The 17,673-nt window shown below is 45.9% G+C and overlaps 15 protein-coding genes across 15 annotated transcripts; 6 read left to right on the top strand and 9 right to left on the bottom strand. All coding sequences in view use genetic code 12, as the record gives it.

Moving 5' to 3' along the window:
• Positions 1-947: 947 nt before the first annotated feature.
• Positions 948-1,769, bottom strand: PGUG_00979 (proteasome core particle subunit beta 7; the record flags this gene model as incomplete). Its single annotated transcript, XM_001487552.1, has 1 exon — positions 948-1,769. One exon carries the CDS (start codon positions 1,767-1,769, stop codon positions 948-950), a length of 822 nt encoding a protein of 273 aa, XP_001487602.2.
• Positions 1,770-2,442: 673 nt separating this feature from the next.
• Positions 2,443-3,375, top strand: PGUG_00978 (uncharacterized protein; the record flags this gene model as incomplete). Its single annotated transcript, XM_001487551.1, has 1 exon — positions 2,443-3,375. One exon carries the CDS (start codon positions 2,443-2,445, stop codon positions 3,373-3,375), a length of 933 nt encoding a protein of 310 aa, XP_001487601.1.
• PGUG_00977 (polyphosphatase) lies at positions 3,376-3,975 on the bottom strand (the record flags this gene model as incomplete). Its single annotated transcript, XM_001487550.1, has 1 exon — positions 3,376-3,975. The coding sequence occupies one exon, from the start codon at positions 3,973-3,975 to the stop codon at positions 3,376-3,378; it is 600 nt and encodes a 199-aa protein (XP_001487600.2).
• A 1-nt stretch (position 3,976) lies between these two features.
• PGUG_00976 (uncharacterized protein) lies at positions 3,977-4,693 on the top strand (the record flags this gene model as incomplete). Its single annotated transcript, XM_001487549.1, has 1 exon — positions 3,977-4,693. The coding sequence occupies one exon, from the start codon at positions 3,977-3,979 to the stop codon at positions 4,691-4,693; it is 717 nt and encodes a 238-aa protein (XP_001487599.2).
• Positions 4,694-4,956: 263 nt separating this feature from the next.
• Positions 4,957-5,253, bottom strand: PGUG_00975 (uncharacterized protein; the record flags this gene model as incomplete). Its single annotated transcript, XM_001487548.1, has 1 exon — positions 4,957-5,253. The coding sequence occupies one exon, from the start codon at positions 5,251-5,253 to the stop codon at positions 4,957-4,959; it is 297 nt and encodes a 98-aa protein (XP_001487598.1).
• Positions 5,254-5,402: 149 nt separating this feature from the next.
• IMP2 (endopeptidase catalytic subunit) lies at positions 5,403-5,870 on the top strand (the record flags this gene model as incomplete). The annotated part of the gene is made up of 1 exon (XM_001487547.1): positions 5,403-5,870. One exon carries the CDS (start codon positions 5,403-5,405, stop codon positions 5,868-5,870), a length of 468 nt encoding a protein of 155 aa, XP_001487597.1.
• A 1-nt stretch (position 5,871) lies between these two features.
• Positions 5,872-7,437, bottom strand: PGUG_00973 (LicD family protein; the record flags this gene model as incomplete). Its single annotated transcript, XM_001487546.1, has 1 exon — positions 5,872-7,437. One exon carries the CDS (start codon positions 7,435-7,437, stop codon positions 5,872-5,874), a length of 1,566 nt encoding a protein of 521 aa, XP_001487596.2.
• A 48-nt stretch (positions 7,438-7,485) lies between these two features.
• PGUG_00972 (uncharacterized protein) lies at positions 7,486-8,394 on the bottom strand (the record flags this gene model as incomplete). Its single annotated transcript, XM_001487544.1, has 1 exon — positions 7,486-8,394. One exon carries the CDS (start codon positions 8,392-8,394, stop codon positions 7,486-7,488), a length of 909 nt encoding a protein of 302 aa, XP_001487594.2.
• On the top strand, positions 8,256-9,731 carry PGUG_00971 (uncharacterized protein; the record flags this gene model as incomplete). The annotated part of the gene is made up of 1 exon (XM_001487545.1): positions 8,256-9,731. The coding sequence occupies one exon, from the start codon at positions 8,256-8,258 to the stop codon at positions 9,729-9,731; it is 1,476 nt and encodes a 491-aa protein (XP_001487595.2).
• Positions 9,732-9,873: 142 nt separating this feature from the next.
• RBR2 (putative lipase) lies at positions 9,874-10,338 on the bottom strand (the record flags this gene model as incomplete). The annotated part of the gene is made up of 1 exon (XM_001487543.1): positions 9,874-10,338. One exon carries the CDS (start codon positions 10,336-10,338, stop codon positions 9,874-9,876), a length of 465 nt encoding a protein of 154 aa, XP_001487593.1.
• A 424-nt stretch (positions 10,339-10,762) lies between these two features.
• Positions 10,763-11,083, bottom strand: RBR1 (Rbr1p; the record flags this gene model as incomplete). Its single annotated transcript, XM_001487542.1, has 1 exon — positions 10,763-11,083. One exon carries the CDS (start codon positions 11,081-11,083, stop codon positions 10,763-10,765), a length of 321 nt encoding a protein of 106 aa, XP_001487592.1.
• A 694-nt stretch (positions 11,084-11,777) lies between these two features.
• PGUG_00968 (chromatin modification protein) lies at positions 11,778-13,877 on the bottom strand (the record flags this gene model as incomplete). Its single annotated transcript, XM_001487541.1, has 1 exon — positions 11,778-13,877. One exon carries the CDS (start codon positions 13,875-13,877, stop codon positions 11,778-11,780), a length of 2,100 nt encoding a protein of 699 aa, XP_001487591.2.
• A 100-nt stretch (positions 13,878-13,977) lies between these two features.
• GPI2 (phosphatidylinositol N-acetylglucosaminyltransferase) lies at positions 13,978-14,865 on the bottom strand (the record flags this gene model as incomplete). The annotated part of the gene is made up of 1 exon (XM_001487540.1): positions 13,978-14,865. The coding sequence occupies one exon, from the start codon at positions 14,863-14,865 to the stop codon at positions 13,978-13,980; it is 888 nt and encodes a 295-aa protein (XP_001487590.2).
• A 275-nt stretch (positions 14,866-15,140) lies between these two features.
• On the top strand, positions 15,141-15,728 carry PGUG_00966 (uncharacterized protein; the record flags this gene model as incomplete). Its single annotated transcript, XM_001487539.1, has 1 exon — positions 15,141-15,728. The coding sequence occupies one exon, from the start codon at positions 15,141-15,143 to the stop codon at positions 15,726-15,728; it is 588 nt and encodes a 195-aa protein (XP_001487589.2).
• A 468-nt stretch (positions 15,729-16,196) lies between these two features.
• HXK2 (hexokinase 2) lies at positions 16,197-17,642 on the top strand (the record flags this gene model as incomplete). Its single annotated transcript, XM_001487538.1, has 1 exon — positions 16,197-17,642. The coding sequence occupies one exon, from the start codon at positions 16,197-16,199 to the stop codon at positions 17,640-17,642; it is 1,446 nt and encodes a 481-aa protein (XP_001487588.2).
• Between the last annotated feature and the right edge of the window lie 31 nt (positions 17,643-17,673).

Raw genomic sequence — 17,673 nt, 5'->3', positions numbered from 1 at the left:
CGTTCTCACCAAGCCAAGGGAAAGCAAACGTCCACAACTGTCAAGGTAGGTGTATACGAGGTTGGTTTAGGGGCTTCCCCTCCCTGACCCCAGAAACAGACGTGCCCTGCACAAGAAGCACGAAAAATGGCGTTGACGGGTAGAGTGCGTCTTCTAGAAACAAAGGTGCATATCGATGACGCAGCGCCACATTTACGACGGCTCAAAGTGGCTTTAATGGTAAATTGGGGTTGTGTGGTGTGATGTCAAGGATGCATGAGTGATAATCTCGACACTTGTCGAAGGAGGGGAAATCGTGGTGCCATAACTGGCGTTAAAATAGACGCACCGAACTTGCAGCAAACACCGTTTGTGCATAATACAGCCGCATGGAGACGGCATTGAGAACAATGAATCAATAATCGTGTGGCGCCACTAAAATATGCCAAGGAGATCGGGATGGACCGCAGGCGGCCGAGGGGATTCTGGCACCGTGTATACTTGCTGAACTTGTCTCGTGTGGAAGTGAAGATGCATGATAAGCTTTAAGGTATGCGGGGGATCTAAGCCCTTCCTTTAGCCAACAGGAAAGCACGAAAAAACGTATTCAAACGAGGAACAGGATAAGACCGAGGATTGGCATGGAGAACTGAATGCTCGTTAGTCAAGAGCAAATGAAAGAGGCGATGAAAAGTGATGAAAGTGATGAAAGTGATGAGAGAAGCAATGAAAGAGCAATGGAAAAGCAATGAAAAGCGATAGCGATAAAGAAGCAGACGAACATATCGCGGTTCAGTCTGTAGCAAATGATAAGCTTTGTATTTAGCATTGTAGCAGTTTATAGCAGATTGTAGCAAATTGTTAGCATATGCTAACATGGTGTTGTAGCAATTGTGCAGTTATAGGCGGTGACTTATTCAACGATCTGAGATTCACGATTCCGAGATCCGATTCTGGGATTTCAAGAACTACAACTGCGTGCTGCCGTATCCCACGAGATCCTTGGCAAACCTCCAGTTTTGGTTCTCGCAACGCAAGTCCTTTTCAAATTTAGGGGGCTGGCCCTGCTTTAAAGTCACCAACGTAAACTTGTCGCTGGAACGCGCATCTCTGTAGAATAAAACCTTCATGCAATTGATAATGGCTTCTCTTGCTTGTTCTTCTGTCACATTTTGGTAATCCTTGTCATCAGGAACCAATTGACGCAAAAGCGGAATAGCCAAGTGGGCTCCAAATCCGGTACATATAGCCGACAGCCCGTAGGTGACGCCTAACAAATCCACATACCTCAAAAAAGGAGTTTTGTCATCATTGAAACCAGCCACTACAACGGCATTCCATAAAGGATCCATTTTCGATCTCCTATTGTACAACACTCTTGTCAAGTATTCATGGACATTGGGTGCCCGTAAGTTGTGTCCTCCATCGTTGTCATATATTTCTTCGGTAATCTCCAATTCGTCCAACAATCTTTGAATCTGTTGGAAATCTGAGATGTCTCCTGAGACTCCCACGACGGTTTCTTTACCAACTTTGAAGATTCTTTCGATATTGTTGAACCTAAGCAAGGATCCATATGATCCCATGTTGTCGGCAGCAACAATTACTCCGTCTTTAAATTTGATCGAATTCACCGAAGTTCCAGTAATGATTGGTTGCTGACTATTCATCTTGGGAAAGCTGGTTTCTTCCTGTACGTTGCCATGGCTGCTGGCATTGGCAATTGCATGGTTATAGGCCCCGTAAACGGCGTCATCGGGACGTCCCCATACATAAGGATCGTGGTTCATGGTGGCGTTGAGCGTGCGAGACTGAAGTTGAGAATAGGTAAGACGCGCACCCAAACACCAAGCATTCGTACTCTTCCATCCACACACCCACTATACCACCCACTTCTTCCATTTACTACACTTTTCTATCGTTTATGTATTGCTATGGATCAGAACACCAACTCCGCACCACCGCTAAGCAGCTGTTCAATTTCTGAATCTTTAATAGGCTTGTAGCGGAAACGAGGTGATAATTCGGCACGAGAAAATACCTCTCCTTCACGAGGTTCGATTCCGGATTTAAATTGAGACCCGCTAGAGGTTCCGGCACCCAGCCCACTGGATCCGGGAACTTTTCCGTCGGGTGCACAGGGATGGGCTTTGACGGCATGCGAAATATCTTGGTTAGTAGCTTTCCCTTTAGGAGGATTTGCACCTTATCAACTTACTTTCGGCCTTGTGAGGACCACCCACAAACTTGATGAGTGGGGTATGCTTCAACAATCTGGCAAAAGCTCTCATATCACCTAGGTTGAATGTTGCGGATGATTCCCGGGTTGAAAGGCCTCGGCGGTGGTGTTTGGATGTATATGCGGTTGTATGCACGATTGACATTCGAAACTCATGCAAAGCAGAAACTAAGAGAGTGCATTGCATTGCATTTATTTGACGCTTTATTTGATAGATTTGCATCATGTCTGACAAGCTCCAACGAACCATTACCCGTTTCCGCGCAAAGATCGATGCCGGCTCATATTATGAAGCCCACCAGACGGTGCGTATAATCACGAATCGGTATGTGAAGGCAAAACAGTATTCTGATGCAATCGATCTTCTCTATCAAGCTGCATCTATTTTGGCTGCAAAATCCGAATATGCATCGGCTACCGACTTGATAATATATTTGTTGGCTGTATACTCGGAAGCAGGCATAATATGCGACGCCGCCCACAAAGAATACAAGATGAAGTTGATTGAATTGGTGAACCAATTACCTCAAACAGACCCCGCATTGGCTGATTTGGCGAAAAAATCCACCAATTGGAGTCAGGAAAATACGGAAAATAAATTTGGAGACGCCGATCTTCATCATTTATTCGGTCTCAAGTTTTTAGGCGCCATAAGAAAGTCCACTGCCACGAATGACGAAAAATCAAAATTATTTGCTATTGCAGAATTACACTGCGTGTTGGGTACCAGTGAATCTCGGGATGCATATTGTCAATTTTTGTACGATGTGTGGGCTATAAATGGCGGGGATCCAGGAATATTCATGGCTCGTGGTGCTTTGAACTATGGATACCTTAAGAACGTGACATTTGCACAAGAATTTGTTCACCAATTCATCAAACTTATTGGCGCCAATGAGTTCAAGCAAGAGGGAGGAATCAGCTACAATGAAAATTATCCACTTTGCAATTTCGTCCAGCTCTTGGTATTAACCCTCTCCAAAGAGGAAGCAGGAAACAAGTTTCTCAAGTTACTCGATCACTATAAACCAAACCTTGAAAAAGCCCAACTTGTGGCTCCAGTGGAGTATTTGGGAAAGACATATTTCCAGTTGAAACTAGGAAATACCGGAGGTCAAAACATGTTTGCTAATATGATGGGAGGGTTATTTAAATAATTAATATACTTCTTCGTCGTGTCGAACGGCCGACAGCTCGAGAGCCAGCACCAATTCCGGCCGGTTGGCTTTGACCAATTCGTGCTTAGCCTCGCTGTAGGTGCACCAGCGTCGTTGTCTCTTGTGCAGCTCAGGCCAATCTTGGCTCAATTGGTCGATTACCATGTCGTAGAAATGGAATTCTGTCTTTGGAATCACCTTTGAGGGATCAAATGAACCCTTGATGGTTGGAGCATTCTTACCCCGGCTGTCGTATACCACCGGAAGTTTCCTCAAAATCTTGCCTTCGCATCCAGCTTCCTCCCAAGTTTCTCTGACCGCGGTAGTAACAAACTCATCACCTTCATCCAACTCAATTCCTCCTTTTGGTAGAATCCACCTATCTGGGTGCTTAATACTCAGAATCATAATGATCCGTTCCTTGGCTTCGTCCATACAAATACAGCCCGCAACCATTCGAGCGCCCGTTTCCAGGTTGTATCTCTGGTTCTCACGACCCACTCGTGCTTCTGTGGGCTTCACAGGCATATTCGGGTTGGGGTTCATTGTGGGGTTAACGTCAACCTCGATGTAAGTGGCTGCACGTTGTGCATGGTGCATTATGCACACTCATTCATTGATCGATCCGCACCCACACACCCGCCAAACCAAATACATTCCACCAAAAATGAAACTCGGTATTTTGGCACTTGCCGCCTTGGTTGTGGCACATGGAAGCCACGATTCCAACACGCCTCCACCAGGACTTCTGTGGCAGAATTGGCATATGCTTGAAGAACACAAAATGGACTCGTACGACTCCGAATCATTTTTCACCATTCATGCACTCAAAAACCAACAAGAATGGACACCCAGCGACATTTTAAACTTGTACGGGCTTCTCCGGGAGTCAGTAGTGGGCGACGGATCGGGAATGGGTCGTCATAGTCATGATCAGGAGGGCATAACTAAAGAAGCTAAAGACCATGTTGTATCAGAAATATTGCGATTAGTGGATAGTAATAATGATGGAAAAATTACATTGGACGAGTGGAAGAAATTCACTGAAAACGGCGGAGAGCTTCCAGATTTTGGGTATGGACAAGGTCACCACCTTGATTTCGAGCTGGAATACGAAGAACATCATTGGAAAGAATTCCATATGAACGATGATCCAGATATCAAAATTAAACATAAAGAGGATATTGAGCACGAATTGCTCCACCATGAACATGAAATGGAGGAGACTCACAATGCCAATCCAGAGTTAAGAGAAACTACTCGAAACTTTTTATCGCAAATTCGTTTGGATAATGTGCCTCAGAAATATAAGAGTTGACAGAAATTACTTAAAAATTTATACTTCATACTTGCTTGGAATCGTAGAATACTCTTCTTGCTCTTACATTAAAATTGCTGAAATATTACCCAAAGCTACATTGCAGCAGACCCTGCAACATATTTAGATCCATTCTTCACATTAGTCAACGCAACTATATTTTTGTTTCGTTTTTATTTTCGCTTAATTTCAGTCCTAGTTCTTGTAATCTTGCAATTGACTTTCATTCGATATCTACCAAACTGATCTCAATTTCCCTTTTGTTAACTTACAGATCCCAATGCACATTTCCTCAATATTTTCAAGTCTCCTTCGCACCGTTTGGTGTCACCTCTAGCATTCTTTAAACATGCTTCATAAGCTTGAAGTCTTCCTCCACATTCGCCTTGAATTTTTTGAAAAGCAGGAACTTGGCCCTTGATGCATACAGCCAATTGGACCTGTTCTGTTCCACAATTGGACCCTTGGGGATCACCCATACACTTGTGGAACGCCAAAAACTGCTGGGGACAGTTTCTAGCAATATCTTCCATCAATATCTGATCCAACAAGCCCGACATGTTCAGCAACCTTGATGAGATATGAAGCGACTTTTATGCACACGCACAGGCCTACATGCAAGTTCATGTAGCTCCAAGGTATATCAAGCATCACGCTTACATAAGCAACTTTCAAACCGAAATCTTTACGATCCGAAACTTATTGGGTTATGGCACACTACACAAGGACTGCATTCGTTACCCTTACGTGGTTTCCCGTTCTCTACACCTTCCATAACCATGTGTATCAGCCATGTCATATTTCAGGAACTTCAATGTCTCCTACGTTCAATCCTGGTACCACCACCACTTCTCAAGATATCGCCATAGTTCAAAAATACAATCTTAAACGACCCAATTCGCTCCGGCGCGGCGACATAATCATGTTTCGGTCGCCGAACAATCCAGAAAAGTTGGTTACGAAGAGAATTACCGGATTACAAGGAGATACAGTGTTTCCCCACAGTCCACCATATCCGAAAAACCAGGCATTGATTCCACGAAATCACCTCTGGGTTGAAGGAGATAACACGGCACACTCGGTTGACTCCAACACATTTGGCCCTATAAGCCAGGGATTGGTGGTGGGAAAAGTGGTGGCTATAATATGGCCTCTTTCCCGGATGCAAATCGTGTAATTTAAGACACTTTTATTAAGGAGGAATTAGTCCACCGGACCCAAGGATCTTTCCAGACTGGCGGTATGTCTTTCAATTGTTTGGTATTGAGTAATTGTTGAAATTGAGTTACATCTTGGCCTGGAGTTTTCCACACTCCCAGCTCAAAAGAATGCCCTTCGAATCTTCGATAAAGAAATCCTTTTGGATATTCTCGTTTTAACATACTTTCTATGTTGTTGGGGACATACATGACCACTCCTTCAAACATGGTTTTTTGCAATGGCAAGATATCTGTGGTTGTATAAAAGTGGTGATCTTTTGCATAAAGAAGCAGATGATTCGCGATCAAATTGTTTCTGGTTTCTGCCATTGAAGCATACATTTTTTTGTGATTGTAAGTCGGATTGGCTTGGTAGATGGTGTAACTTGGTTCTATGACTTGCGAAAGTTCTTCGCTTTCAACTTCCATGTTTTTTGGGACATATGATAAAGCTGTTATATCGACGAAATAACCCGAGAATATGTCGATGAATCTGGCATCGATAACGTTGTTCAAGTCATTTTCTCGACAGTATATGTTGCTGTTGACGTCAAGAAGGTATCCTCCTACGCCAAGGTTGACGGAATTTGTATCATGGACATCAAATACGATGGACTGGTTAAATTGCAAAAGTCTTTCAAGACCACTAAAACTCACCTGAACATCAATATCATTGTCCCACGGAAGGTTCAGACGATTCCAGTACCATCCTAGGGCCAGACCATGTGCTAACCAAGTGTCTATACCAGCTTCTCTTGCAAATCGAAACCAAGCTCTGGCCATACGATGGATGATAGGTTTATGGTCACAAGACCGAAAAAAACGCCAATCCTGGTGGCTTCCAACTTCATGAAAGTACTTTATATTGGAGCACGATGCCTCGGGAGGAGACTCCCATAAGTTTTGTTGTGAATTGGCAGATTGGGATACAACTTTGGTCGGCTGCAAAATATTCGCAACTTGGTTCCATTCTCTTCTTATATCAATATGATCATCCGAACAATTTATCTGTAACTTCTGAGTATGCGTAGCAAGCTCTATTAACCCATGTTGTGCTACAAAAACAATTTTGGCCGGTAATGGTGCGTTGGTCATATATGTTGCACCCACCAATTCATGGTCCAGCGATGAAAGTGAAAGACTAGGGTGATCGTAAAATCTCATATAGGGAACATTTTCGCATGGAAGGTGTTCCGTTTCAATATGATAATGGTCTGCAAATGCCTTGCAGCTGCAATTGACTTTGCGTAACCCAATCAAAGATGACCATTTAAAGGGAAGAGATGAATTGAAAGTGCCGGATGAAGTGGAAACCATGATACACCGAAACCACAAGGCGGGAACAAGACGTGGATCAAATCCACTCGTAGAAACAGGATATGTCCACCATATGTAGCCGGATATAATGGTTATTAGGGATAAAAGCAAAACCATAGATCGATGGGTAGAATTACATGGTGCGATGCGGTGCGGTGCAATGCGCGATGCACGCGATGCACGAGGATTGACATTTAACGGTATATCGTGAATCATTACTCTTATCATTACTGTATTATAATCATTACTTTAATCATTACCGGTCTATCTCGCTTCTCAATCTTTCATTTGAACATCGCGGAGCACCTCTCGCGCCCACATATGTAACCTCACAAAAATCTGGTCGTCTCCTGTGAGTTCCACAAGCAGTTTTGGCCGTGCCATTGATCTTCGTAAATATTTTTCGTTATCAATTTCTTCTGTGGCTCCGCTAGACCTTCGGGCTTCCACCTTTTCTTGTATATGTGAAATCATCTCGCCGATATACATGGCTATGATTTCCCAGTTCAGTGAAAGATGGCTCTCGCTGTCACAAAGTACTATAAAACTGTACTTTCTCTCGCCTCCGCGGGCACTGGGGTCTCGTACTTTGAATACTCGGCTCATGCAGTAGCCATCCACACTGTCTCCGTACAAAATTGGCCGTTTAGGGTCGGCACTGGTTTCTACTGTCAACGCTTTCATCACCACTTTTGTAAGAGCGGTGTACCTTCTTTGTGAGGAGGGATACTTCGACGATATACACACGGTATGGGCACCATTGGCATCATTGGTGTCGTTTGTAATCAAGTTTATTGCATCTTGAGGAAGCACCAATTTGCACGAAGCACAGGTTTGTACTTTGGAGTTCCCAGGAAGAAGGTAGGACGTCTGGTGCACGTTCTCGTGTGTCTGCTGGGTGCATATGATGGACACGGGGCCGTGAAGCTCGCAAAAATGGGCCAAAGCGACGATATAGTTGGCCATGAAGACGAGGTTTCGTGCGTTTCGTAGTTTGTGCGTTCGCATTTCGTGCATTTGACGCTGCGACCCGCATTCTTCTGCGCATGAACTTGAGGCTCTCCAGTCTCCGTGGGTTGAGCGTACGAGATCTCGTTTTGGATGGGGATGTGGGACCCCCTGAAGCTTGTGAGGGCCACACTGAGGCCCAGAAACGTTCACAACTGACCAGAACCAGAAAATCATCGATTCTCATCATCCCGCAGGAAATACCCAACTATGAACAACTTCGCCAATTGAACGCAAAAACGCTTGTCGACTCATTTTTCGCCTTGTATGTCCGGACCGGACCCCAATGGACCCTCGTCCACGTTAGCGAAGTAATCTATGGAAATCTGAGTCCGCAATTCCGACAATTGTCACTTCCTCGTTTACCCCGGGATTGCTCTCAGTTTCAAATTAAGGTGTGGGCTCGTCACCAAAATGGCCCTTGGCACTTGTTGGTGCACCTACGAGCAAGCACAACCTCTATCCACGAGATTGAGACCGAGGCCGAAACCAAGAATTTTGTGGAATTGGATTTTGATGGAAAATTGTACTATATTGACAAGAAAACTCAATCCGAGAAAAAAACCCCCAATTCCACTCCAGCACAGAAGAAATCGTACGCGTTTGAAGCTGTGCGGTCGCTAACGAAACTCGAGCGGTCGGTGGCCGAATTGGAATCATCTAAACAACTTTTTTCACACAATATCGATGATTCTATTCATTGGCTAATCGACCCAGAAAACATCAATACTATGCCCTACAAAACCGAAAAGCTCAAAAGACAAATACGACAGCTCGACGAGTATATACGGCGCCAGCGGTCCAATAACGATTCCATTCTTCATGAAATAATGCACTATAAAGTAGCCATCGACGATATTAAACGTCTTGTCGACGACCGGTTTCCAGAAATAGTTGCAACAACCACCCACCAAATCGAGATGTTGGACCAGGAATGCTATCCTTTGCAAGAGGCATTGCAAGAACAACTCTACCCTGAAATACGAAAAAAGGTATTTGAACATGCATCTCTGGTGCTGCAATTTGTGCCCATTGAGAATGCCGAGGGTTCAGTAAGATTTTCCGTGGTTGGAATTGAGTTTCCACCAACCATCCACGAGCTTCTTGATACCTGCTACGACCCTTCCCCAGAATCTCAAGCCAAATTGGTGGAAATAAATGCTGGTTTAGGCTACATTCTGCAAATGGTACAGGCTTTAGCTGAAGTTCTCGGAGTTCAACTTGGGTTCAAAATGGAACCCCAAGGCTGTGAGTCGTTCATTTTCGATACTTTTGGCCACAGCTACACACTACATTACGATATACGACGAACCAAGAACCAGCAAAACGAAAACTTCGAAAGAGGGTTGCACCTCCTAAATCAAAATTTGCAGCAACTCATCCATGCCACCGGAATTCAACTTAAACATCTCAATCCGCAAGCAGCATTTAACCCCATTCCTCACGACAGCTGGGACAATCTTCTCTGGCGACTACAATGGCTTGTACTTATGGTAACTGCAAAACACAACTAGAAGGATTTGCAACACTGGGACATGTCCTGCATGTGTCGCGAGGCTTTTTACTACATTAGGAAAAGCAATAATACGCATCGCGATGAAAATGTCCGCAACGGGCTTTCGTAGGTCTTTCGCACGGTTACGATATATTAATAAATTACATCAAAGCTACAGCTGCAGCTCCAACAATAGCACCCACAGGAAGCGCCATCTTGCCTGCGCCGCCGGAAGTCGACGACGACTCGGAAGAAGTTTTTGAAGCCGAAGAAGATTCTGCTTTTGAAGATTTTGACCCGCTATCGGCGTCGGAAATGCCGACTTCAGATGCAATTCTGGTATACCATGGCAAGTTTGTGGCAAAACTCGACAAACTTCCAACATTAATTGCCGAATCGTCCAATAATGTAGTGTAGGAATCGTCCTTGTAAGTTCCGACTTGTTTGACCAAACTAGTTAAAACTCCAGGTACGTCACTGGCGGTTTGGTAAAATTTAAGGTAGTCGCCTTTATGGTCTTTAAAGTCCTCTACCAACGCAGTAAGGAAAGCAACTTGTTCTGAGTTGGCAGCATGGGCGCTAGCAACAAAAATTGAAGAAACGGAGGCAACAGTAGATAATTTCATGATGGAGATGTAATCTGGGGAAACTGGAATTTCAACTTTTTATATAGACAAGACTGTGGGGGAGGGGATGTCGGATTTGCCGCAGCGTGCAGCAAGAAAAATGTCGCCGGCATATATGGACAATGAACAAAGATATTGTGAAAACAAAGGTGGCTGGTGGCAAGCTGGTGATGAAGCTGGTGAGCTGATGGTGATGTTATGTGCTCGAATGAGTTGTAGATGGCGTAGTTTTCAGGTTCAGGGAAATTGAAGGATTTCACTGCCGTGCCGAGTGGGGTACGTGCATGACGCACGTCTTGTGAGGAACGACGGCCAACGTCGCGTGCATCGTTTCGTGTGACGTATGGCACGTGAGACAGTTTCTGTATTTGTCACGTGAGACAATATCGTGGGCTACACGTGACTCGACTCACTGTATTACTATCTAAAGCAACATAATAGCGGCAGCGGCACCCAATACACCCATACCAGCGGTAGCGGCACCAGCAGCAGCCTTTGAAGAAGAACCGGATTTGGTGGCCGACTTGGAAGCGGAACCGGACTTGGAGTCGGATTTGGCACCGGCAGCAGCAGAAGAAGCCTTGGAAGCAGCAGCAGAAGTAATGGAGCCGGAAGCGGCTTCAGAACCGGAAGCGGCGTGAGAAGAAGCAGCGTGAGAAGATGCAGCCTTAGACGAAGAGTCGGACTTGGCAGCAAAAGCACCAGCAGCAGCAGCGAGAACAACAAGGATAGTAGAAGATTTCATAGCAATTGAAATATGAAAATTGTTGGAGGAGCACGGGGGATTTTATACCCTGACAAAATTTAGGCGGTTCCACCCTCAACACGAAATTGTCGTGCAAGCCACTTTAAACACGCCCAAAAGCAGCAACCGTCTGTTTCATTTTCAGCCTTGTTGCGGCTTATATTCATTGAGACGTCTCCTCATATTGCCCATGTGGGATGGGTTAAGCCTAAGCCATCGGAACTGGTGTGTGGATGGAGCTAATAATAGGAGATCTGAACCGGTAGATATTATTCAGATGAACGAAGGAACTGACAAGTTAGGCAATTTAAGGACGATTAATTGAATAAATCAATGAACAATTTTAAATGAACATTAATTGAACAAGGTGGCATGAATTGTGTGTTTCAGAGTGTGGCTGCAATGCTATCTCGCACCGATGCACCAGCCCACCTAGCGGTTATTTTTAACCCATCAGCCACGACGCCCATGTGGACGCGCCCGGAGCCATAAATAGCAGTGGCGAAATGCCACCGTAAATGATGAAATTGCGGGCGTCAAACAGCAATCTTGTATAGCAATCGTGCAGAAATTGTGCATTATATGGGCTCGGGACCTGCATGCTGCACCAGGCACGTTGCCAAGAGATCAACTCAGATGGTTTGCACGGCTGTAGGTTGCCCTGTAGGTTCCCGCCGTAGGTCGGATTGTTGCGTTAGCTAGCGTCCGTGAAAGCGCCACCTGCTATGCAGAGGTTGCGGCGTGTCATCCGCACGCGGTACACCGGCGTCTTCCTTGTAAAATACGCTGTCATGTGGTCACCGGTTCCCTTATCTAAATGTTCCGGTTCCGGCGCATGGTCGGATGTGCCACGTTTGGCGTCCCACACCCTTACGGTATTGTCGGCGCCGCTGCTTACCACCACATTTCCCTCGCGCGACCATGCAAGCGAGTAAATCGAATTGCGCCCGTGACCACGCATGGCCTTAATGCGGCGACCGGAATTGCAATCCCATAAATTCACTACCGAATCTTCCCCGGCAGAAGCCAACCATCGTCCATCCGGAGATACTGCCATGCAGTTGACGGGACCAGTATGGCCCATGAATATACGCACGCAATTGCCACTCTGCACGTCCCACATGCGGCACGTTTTGTCCGCCAGCCCGGTAAAAACGTAGTTACTATTAGGGTGAAATTGCACGCATTCCACGTCGTTGATGTGGCCGGCGAAAATTCGAAGTGCGTAAATATGGTCGGTTCCCCACAATCGCGCAGTTTGATCGTGCGATGCGGTTGCAAAGTAATGGCCCCAAGGTGAAAATGCAACGTCCCATACCGGCGCAGTATGCCCCTTATAAGCCACAAGCCCGGTATACGAATCGAGCGACCATAACCGAACCGACTTGTCCTCGGATGCAGACGCAACGTAGTGATTATCGGGCGAAAATGCAACGTTGTACACCGGCCCTGAATGGCCAACAAGACGCCGCGAAATGTCGTTATTATGCGGATCACGCTTCGATTGAGATTTGAGCGGCGTGCCATCGAGACTCCAAAGCTTGACGGTGGAATCTTCAAACCCGGCCGCAGCAATGGTGCTATCGTCGTTGAAATCAACGCACGTCATTGCATTGTGCGTGTTATGGAATGTGTACATGCATACCGACGGTGCAGCAGCTTGCGGTGTATCGAGCCGGAGTCGGGCGCGCGAGTCTTTCACCGAGAGGATCTGGCGTCGAATCTCGGCTGCATCTGCTAACGGAAGCGGGATTTCCTTGGCCGGTGAATCTTCTGTAATTCCGGTCAACTTTTTGAATTCATCCACTAGCGATGTGTCGTTCTCACCTTGCTCCTCCTTAAGCTCTGCTTCCACTTCTTTTTCCACCTCTGCATCCATCGGCATTGGTCCCAATTTTACCGTTTGCTGATTAAACCGGTCAATTTCCGACTTGGTAACATACCCGGCAATACCCTCGTCTGGATCGGCTTCTCCCGGTTTGTTAGTTTTGTCGGGACGTGTGCTAGCAACCACTATGCTTAAATATTGGTTAATAATACGCACAAGAAGCCCCCCACCAACTGCATCATTTTCATGTAGAAAGTAAAGCACCAAATTCTTACTGGTTTTGGAAACCACAAGCCGATACCTGCGGGTACGGTATGCGGTTGCAAGTTCGTTCTCTCGTAAATGTTCCGGTAATGAAATTCCTGCGAGTTTGGAAACTTCCAGTCCATGTAAAAGCTGATGATCTCCACCAAATTTGTCAAGAAATGCTTTGGCATGCGCCGGATGTCCTCGTGCTACCAACTCGAGAAAACAATGCACAAACAACGGATACAAAAAACGAGCAAGTTCCGGCTTGTACAAGTCCAAAGAAGTATCAACCCACCGCAGAAGCATGTTGTATGCACGAGAATACACTTCAGGATCCAAACCTGTGACACCTGCAGCATTTGCCGCACCAGTCCCGGAATTGGCTCCCATCAATGACCCGCCACCAGTACTACTACCCCCGGAAGTCGCCATTGCGGTGGTCGCAGGTGACATCTGCTCGCCCGGCGGCGTTGGCGTATTGGAGCTTTCAAGACGAAGCATCGATTCTGTTTTGTGATACCCCTTTTTGTTCAAATATTCAAGCACAATCCTATTAAGGTCGGCCTGCGAAAGTTGCGTGCTTGGCCGTGGCGGCACCCTTGGCTGCGAGTACGCCTGCAGCTGCAGCTGGGCTGCGTTGGCACCGCCTTGATTCAATCCCGGTGCAGGGCTTTGACTGGGTTGCGTCAGCCTTCCGTTCTCCGTACCCTCGGCCATGTTCGAGTATCGACCAGAAATGTTTGAGTTGAAATGAGCGCGTGGTGCATGGGTGTCCCGACATCCAAACACCACCCATTACTCCATCAATTTGCAGCCGTCAACTATCTTGTCTACGAATGATCGGTTTGGCGGGATCCCAAGGTCCCTGGAGCTCGTTTTTGTACTGCTGGACCCACAAGAAGTACGCGGGAAGCATCAATGCAATTCCAGCCATTGTCATCAACCACACTAACACCAAACCTGGTCCGAATAAATTATTGGTTGCAACACAAACCGCCAAATAAAACAGGAAAAGCACAATGTGATGAAGACGAGAGTTTGGGTTGCTTCTGCGGATCCCCACGTCAAAGAGTGGAACCAAAATGTTGACCACAGCGGCAAAAACAACGAAACAAAAAACATGTAGAGACGACGACAATCTAGAAGCAAGAACCAATGCGTTCAGAAGCGACAAGTTTGTGGACAAAATGGGTCGGTACGCTGCCAAATGAGGGTCCATGGCGTAATCATGGCAGAGCATATTGAACAAACAAAGAATGAGCGAAAGTGCCCATATTGAGTCTGAGGACGTTGATCTTGTAAGCGACTTTAAAACTGGAGAAAGCACGAGAACAATAAGAATGACCACGAGAACTGACCGCACCGTGTTCCACTTGTCAGTCTTAATTTTTGGCGAGTTTTTGGTCAGGGGGGGCGTTTTTTTACCAGTTACTGTATCCCATGCTACCATTCCAACAACTACACCAGCCGCTGCAATGACCATTGGCACCACTGGATCCCATCCACGATCATATATGCCCAAGAACGTGAGCTCCACTAGCACAACAGTAGCCAAATGAAGCACAATCAACGAAAAATGGTCTACTAGGTGCCAATACGAGTACTTGGCAACAGTCGTATTTCGTTTAATTTGCGATAAAAAACATGGATCTGTGTAGTTGTCTGGGTACGGCTGCGCGAGGTAGAGGAGTCTCTTCCACGCCATGAAGGAATATTAAAGCTGGGTTTGAAGAACTGAAACTGAATTGAATGAATCTGCGAAGCTGCGAAAGCCAAAATTTCAAAATTGTGAGAATCGCGAAAATATCTTGATAAACAATCTGGCGGCCAGAGGAACACCCATCAAACCACGAATTTTTGTAAACAAAGGAACCGAGAAAACCAGCTACAAATCATCACCGCACCCAGAGCATCAGCTTCATACCTTCAAGTCATCCAAAACTTTCCGAAACATCCAAAACCTTCATTATTCTTTCAATCATGCGAAAGTTATCTGTTCCCCAGTCCACAACACCTTCCCACAAGTACTCCCGGCTGGGCTCCAGGTCGAGTTTGGCCCGTATAAGTCGAACCAACACCAACGCAGACTCCGCCTACAATCCGCCGTCTACTTTCGACAACCAGAGCTTGCGCACGCTTGATCATATTCCCAGCGCCAAACCCAGTGTTTCGTATCTGGACAAATTATGGACCCAAATTGACGTGTTGGACGATGTCCGGAAGATGGCGAGCGACGTAAGAGAAAGAGGTTCGTTTTTCAACGAAAAATTCAACAGTGAATTGGAAGCCATGAAGACACTGCAGGACAGATTGATCGACATTATGGCTTCACAGGACTTTGATCTGAATCTACAACAGGAGCGCTTCAGGGTTGAGCCTAACACCACCGACAAGCTTGACTCAAGTCTTTTCTCGTTTTTTGACAACGAGGGTCAGGACCGTCAGCACGTATTATACAAGAAAGAAAACTTTGACGAAATGAACAATTATGTCCACGACATCAAGGTACAGCTACAAAGAGTGGGGGAGGCCATGGAGGACTTTAATGGCGTTACTTCAGAGCAATAACGAAAGAAAAGAATTCCGGAAAAACTCTTCCTGCAGAATGATGTCAGCATGCATGAAATCTGCCGACCTCGACTAAATAGTGCCCGGTGTCTCCAACAATATAACGCAATCCCCAACTGGAGACAGCAACGGATGCGGGGCATTACGGAGGGGTAAACGGAGGTTTGAGAAACGCCAAAAACCTTTACTGAACGAGAATCACTAACACTTTGAGACTTTTGGTTTCCAGTATCATCGCAAAAGTTGGAAACCAAGCGTTGCAACTCCAAGTCTCATTCCTGCTTGAACCACGGCACTCCGTTGTCGGCCTGAAGTCCATGACTTACTGGAACAATCCGCTCGCGTGATCCTGCATCGTACGGTTTTTTTCCGAGATCTGGAAAAAACCCCGAGATAAAACTCCGCTCTCGAAAATCGGCGTTTTTGCGGAAAATACATAAATAGCCACTTGTGCCCCATTTCCACAAAATGACTATTAGCCACGATGCTCATGAAAGATCAAATCTTCTCAAGGATGTTCCCCAGGAATTATCCACAGAGTTGCATGCCATCGAAGATATGTTAACATTGCTGCCCGAAGTTTTGAAAAAAGTTACCGCCCACTTTATAACGGAATTGGACAAGGGTTTGTCCAAGAAAGGTGGTAACATTCCCATGATTCCTGGTTGGGTCATGGACTTTCCTACTGGTAAGGAGAAGGGTGACTACTTGGCCATCGATTTGGGAGGAACCAACTTGAGAGTTGTGTTGGTGAAATTGGACGGAAACCGTTCTTTCCAAACCATTCAGTCCAAATATGCTTTGCCTCTGGACATGAGAACCTCCACCGCCGACGAGTTGTTTGGTTTCATTGCCAAGTGTCTTAAAGAGTTTGTCGAACAAGAATTCAATGACGGCTGTACCGAACCATTACCATTGGGATTCACGTTCTCTTACCCTGCCACGCAATATTCTATTAACACTGGTGTTTTACAAAGATGGACCAAAGGGTTTGATATCGACGGAGTAGAGGGCCACGATGTGGTTCCAATGCTTCAAGATGCCATCAAGAATATTGGAGTTCCAATCGATGTCGTTGCTTTGATCAACGATACCACCGGTACTTTGGTTGCTTCCATGTACACTGATCCTGAAACCATTATGGGGTTGATTTTCGGAACTGGTTGTAACGGAGCCTACTACGATGTAGTCAAGGATATTCCCAAGTTGGAAGGAAAGGTGGAATCGGATGTAGCTCAGGACGGCCCTATGGCCATTAACTGTGAGTACGGTGCTTTCGACAACGAGCTTGTGGTGTTGCCAAGAACCAAATACGACGTTCTCATCGACAAGCAATCGCCCAGACCGGGTCAACAATCGTTTGAAAAAATGATATCAGGCTACTACTTGGGTGAGGTTTTGCGACTCATTTTGCTTGACTTGGCGGAGGAGAAAAAGTTGATTTTCCAAGGCCAGGATCTCTCCAAATTGAAAGAAGAGTTTATCATGGACACTTCGTTCCCTGCGAGAATTGAAGAAGATCCTTATGAGAGTCTCACTGAGGTGGAGGCATTGTTCAAGGAAGTGTTGAACTTGGACACCACCTTCAATGAAAGAGCTGTTATTTCACGTATCGCCCAAAAGGTTGGTGAGCGTTCCGCCAGGTTGTCTGTGTGTGGAATTGCAGCCATTTGCAAAAAAAGAGGCTACAAGACCGGCCACTGTGCTGCTGACGGTTCTGTCTACAACATGTATCCTGGATTCAAAGAGAGAACTGCTCGTGCTTTGCGTGACATTTTCGAATGGGACGACTCTGTGGAGGACCCAATCACCATCACGGCCGCTGTGGATGGTTCTGGAGTGGGAGCGGCAGTTATTGCTGCATTGACCGAGCAGAGATTGAAGAAGGGACTTTCTGTGGGCCTCAAAAAATGAGATAAGTAAATAATGTTAAACAGGAAAAGTT

This window comes from Meyerozyma guilliermondii, genomic scaffold, assembly GCF_000149425.1.
Source record: "Meyerozyma guilliermondii ATCC 6260 scaffold_1 genomic scaffold, whole genome shotgun sequence".
In the NCBI taxonomy this organism is placed as follows: domain Eukaryota; kingdom Fungi; phylum Ascomycota; class Pichiomycetes; order Serinales; family Debaryomycetaceae; genus Meyerozyma; species Meyerozyma guilliermondii.
Note: the sequence above shows the minus strand (reverse complement) of the source record. Positions and strands in the feature narration are given on the sequence as shown.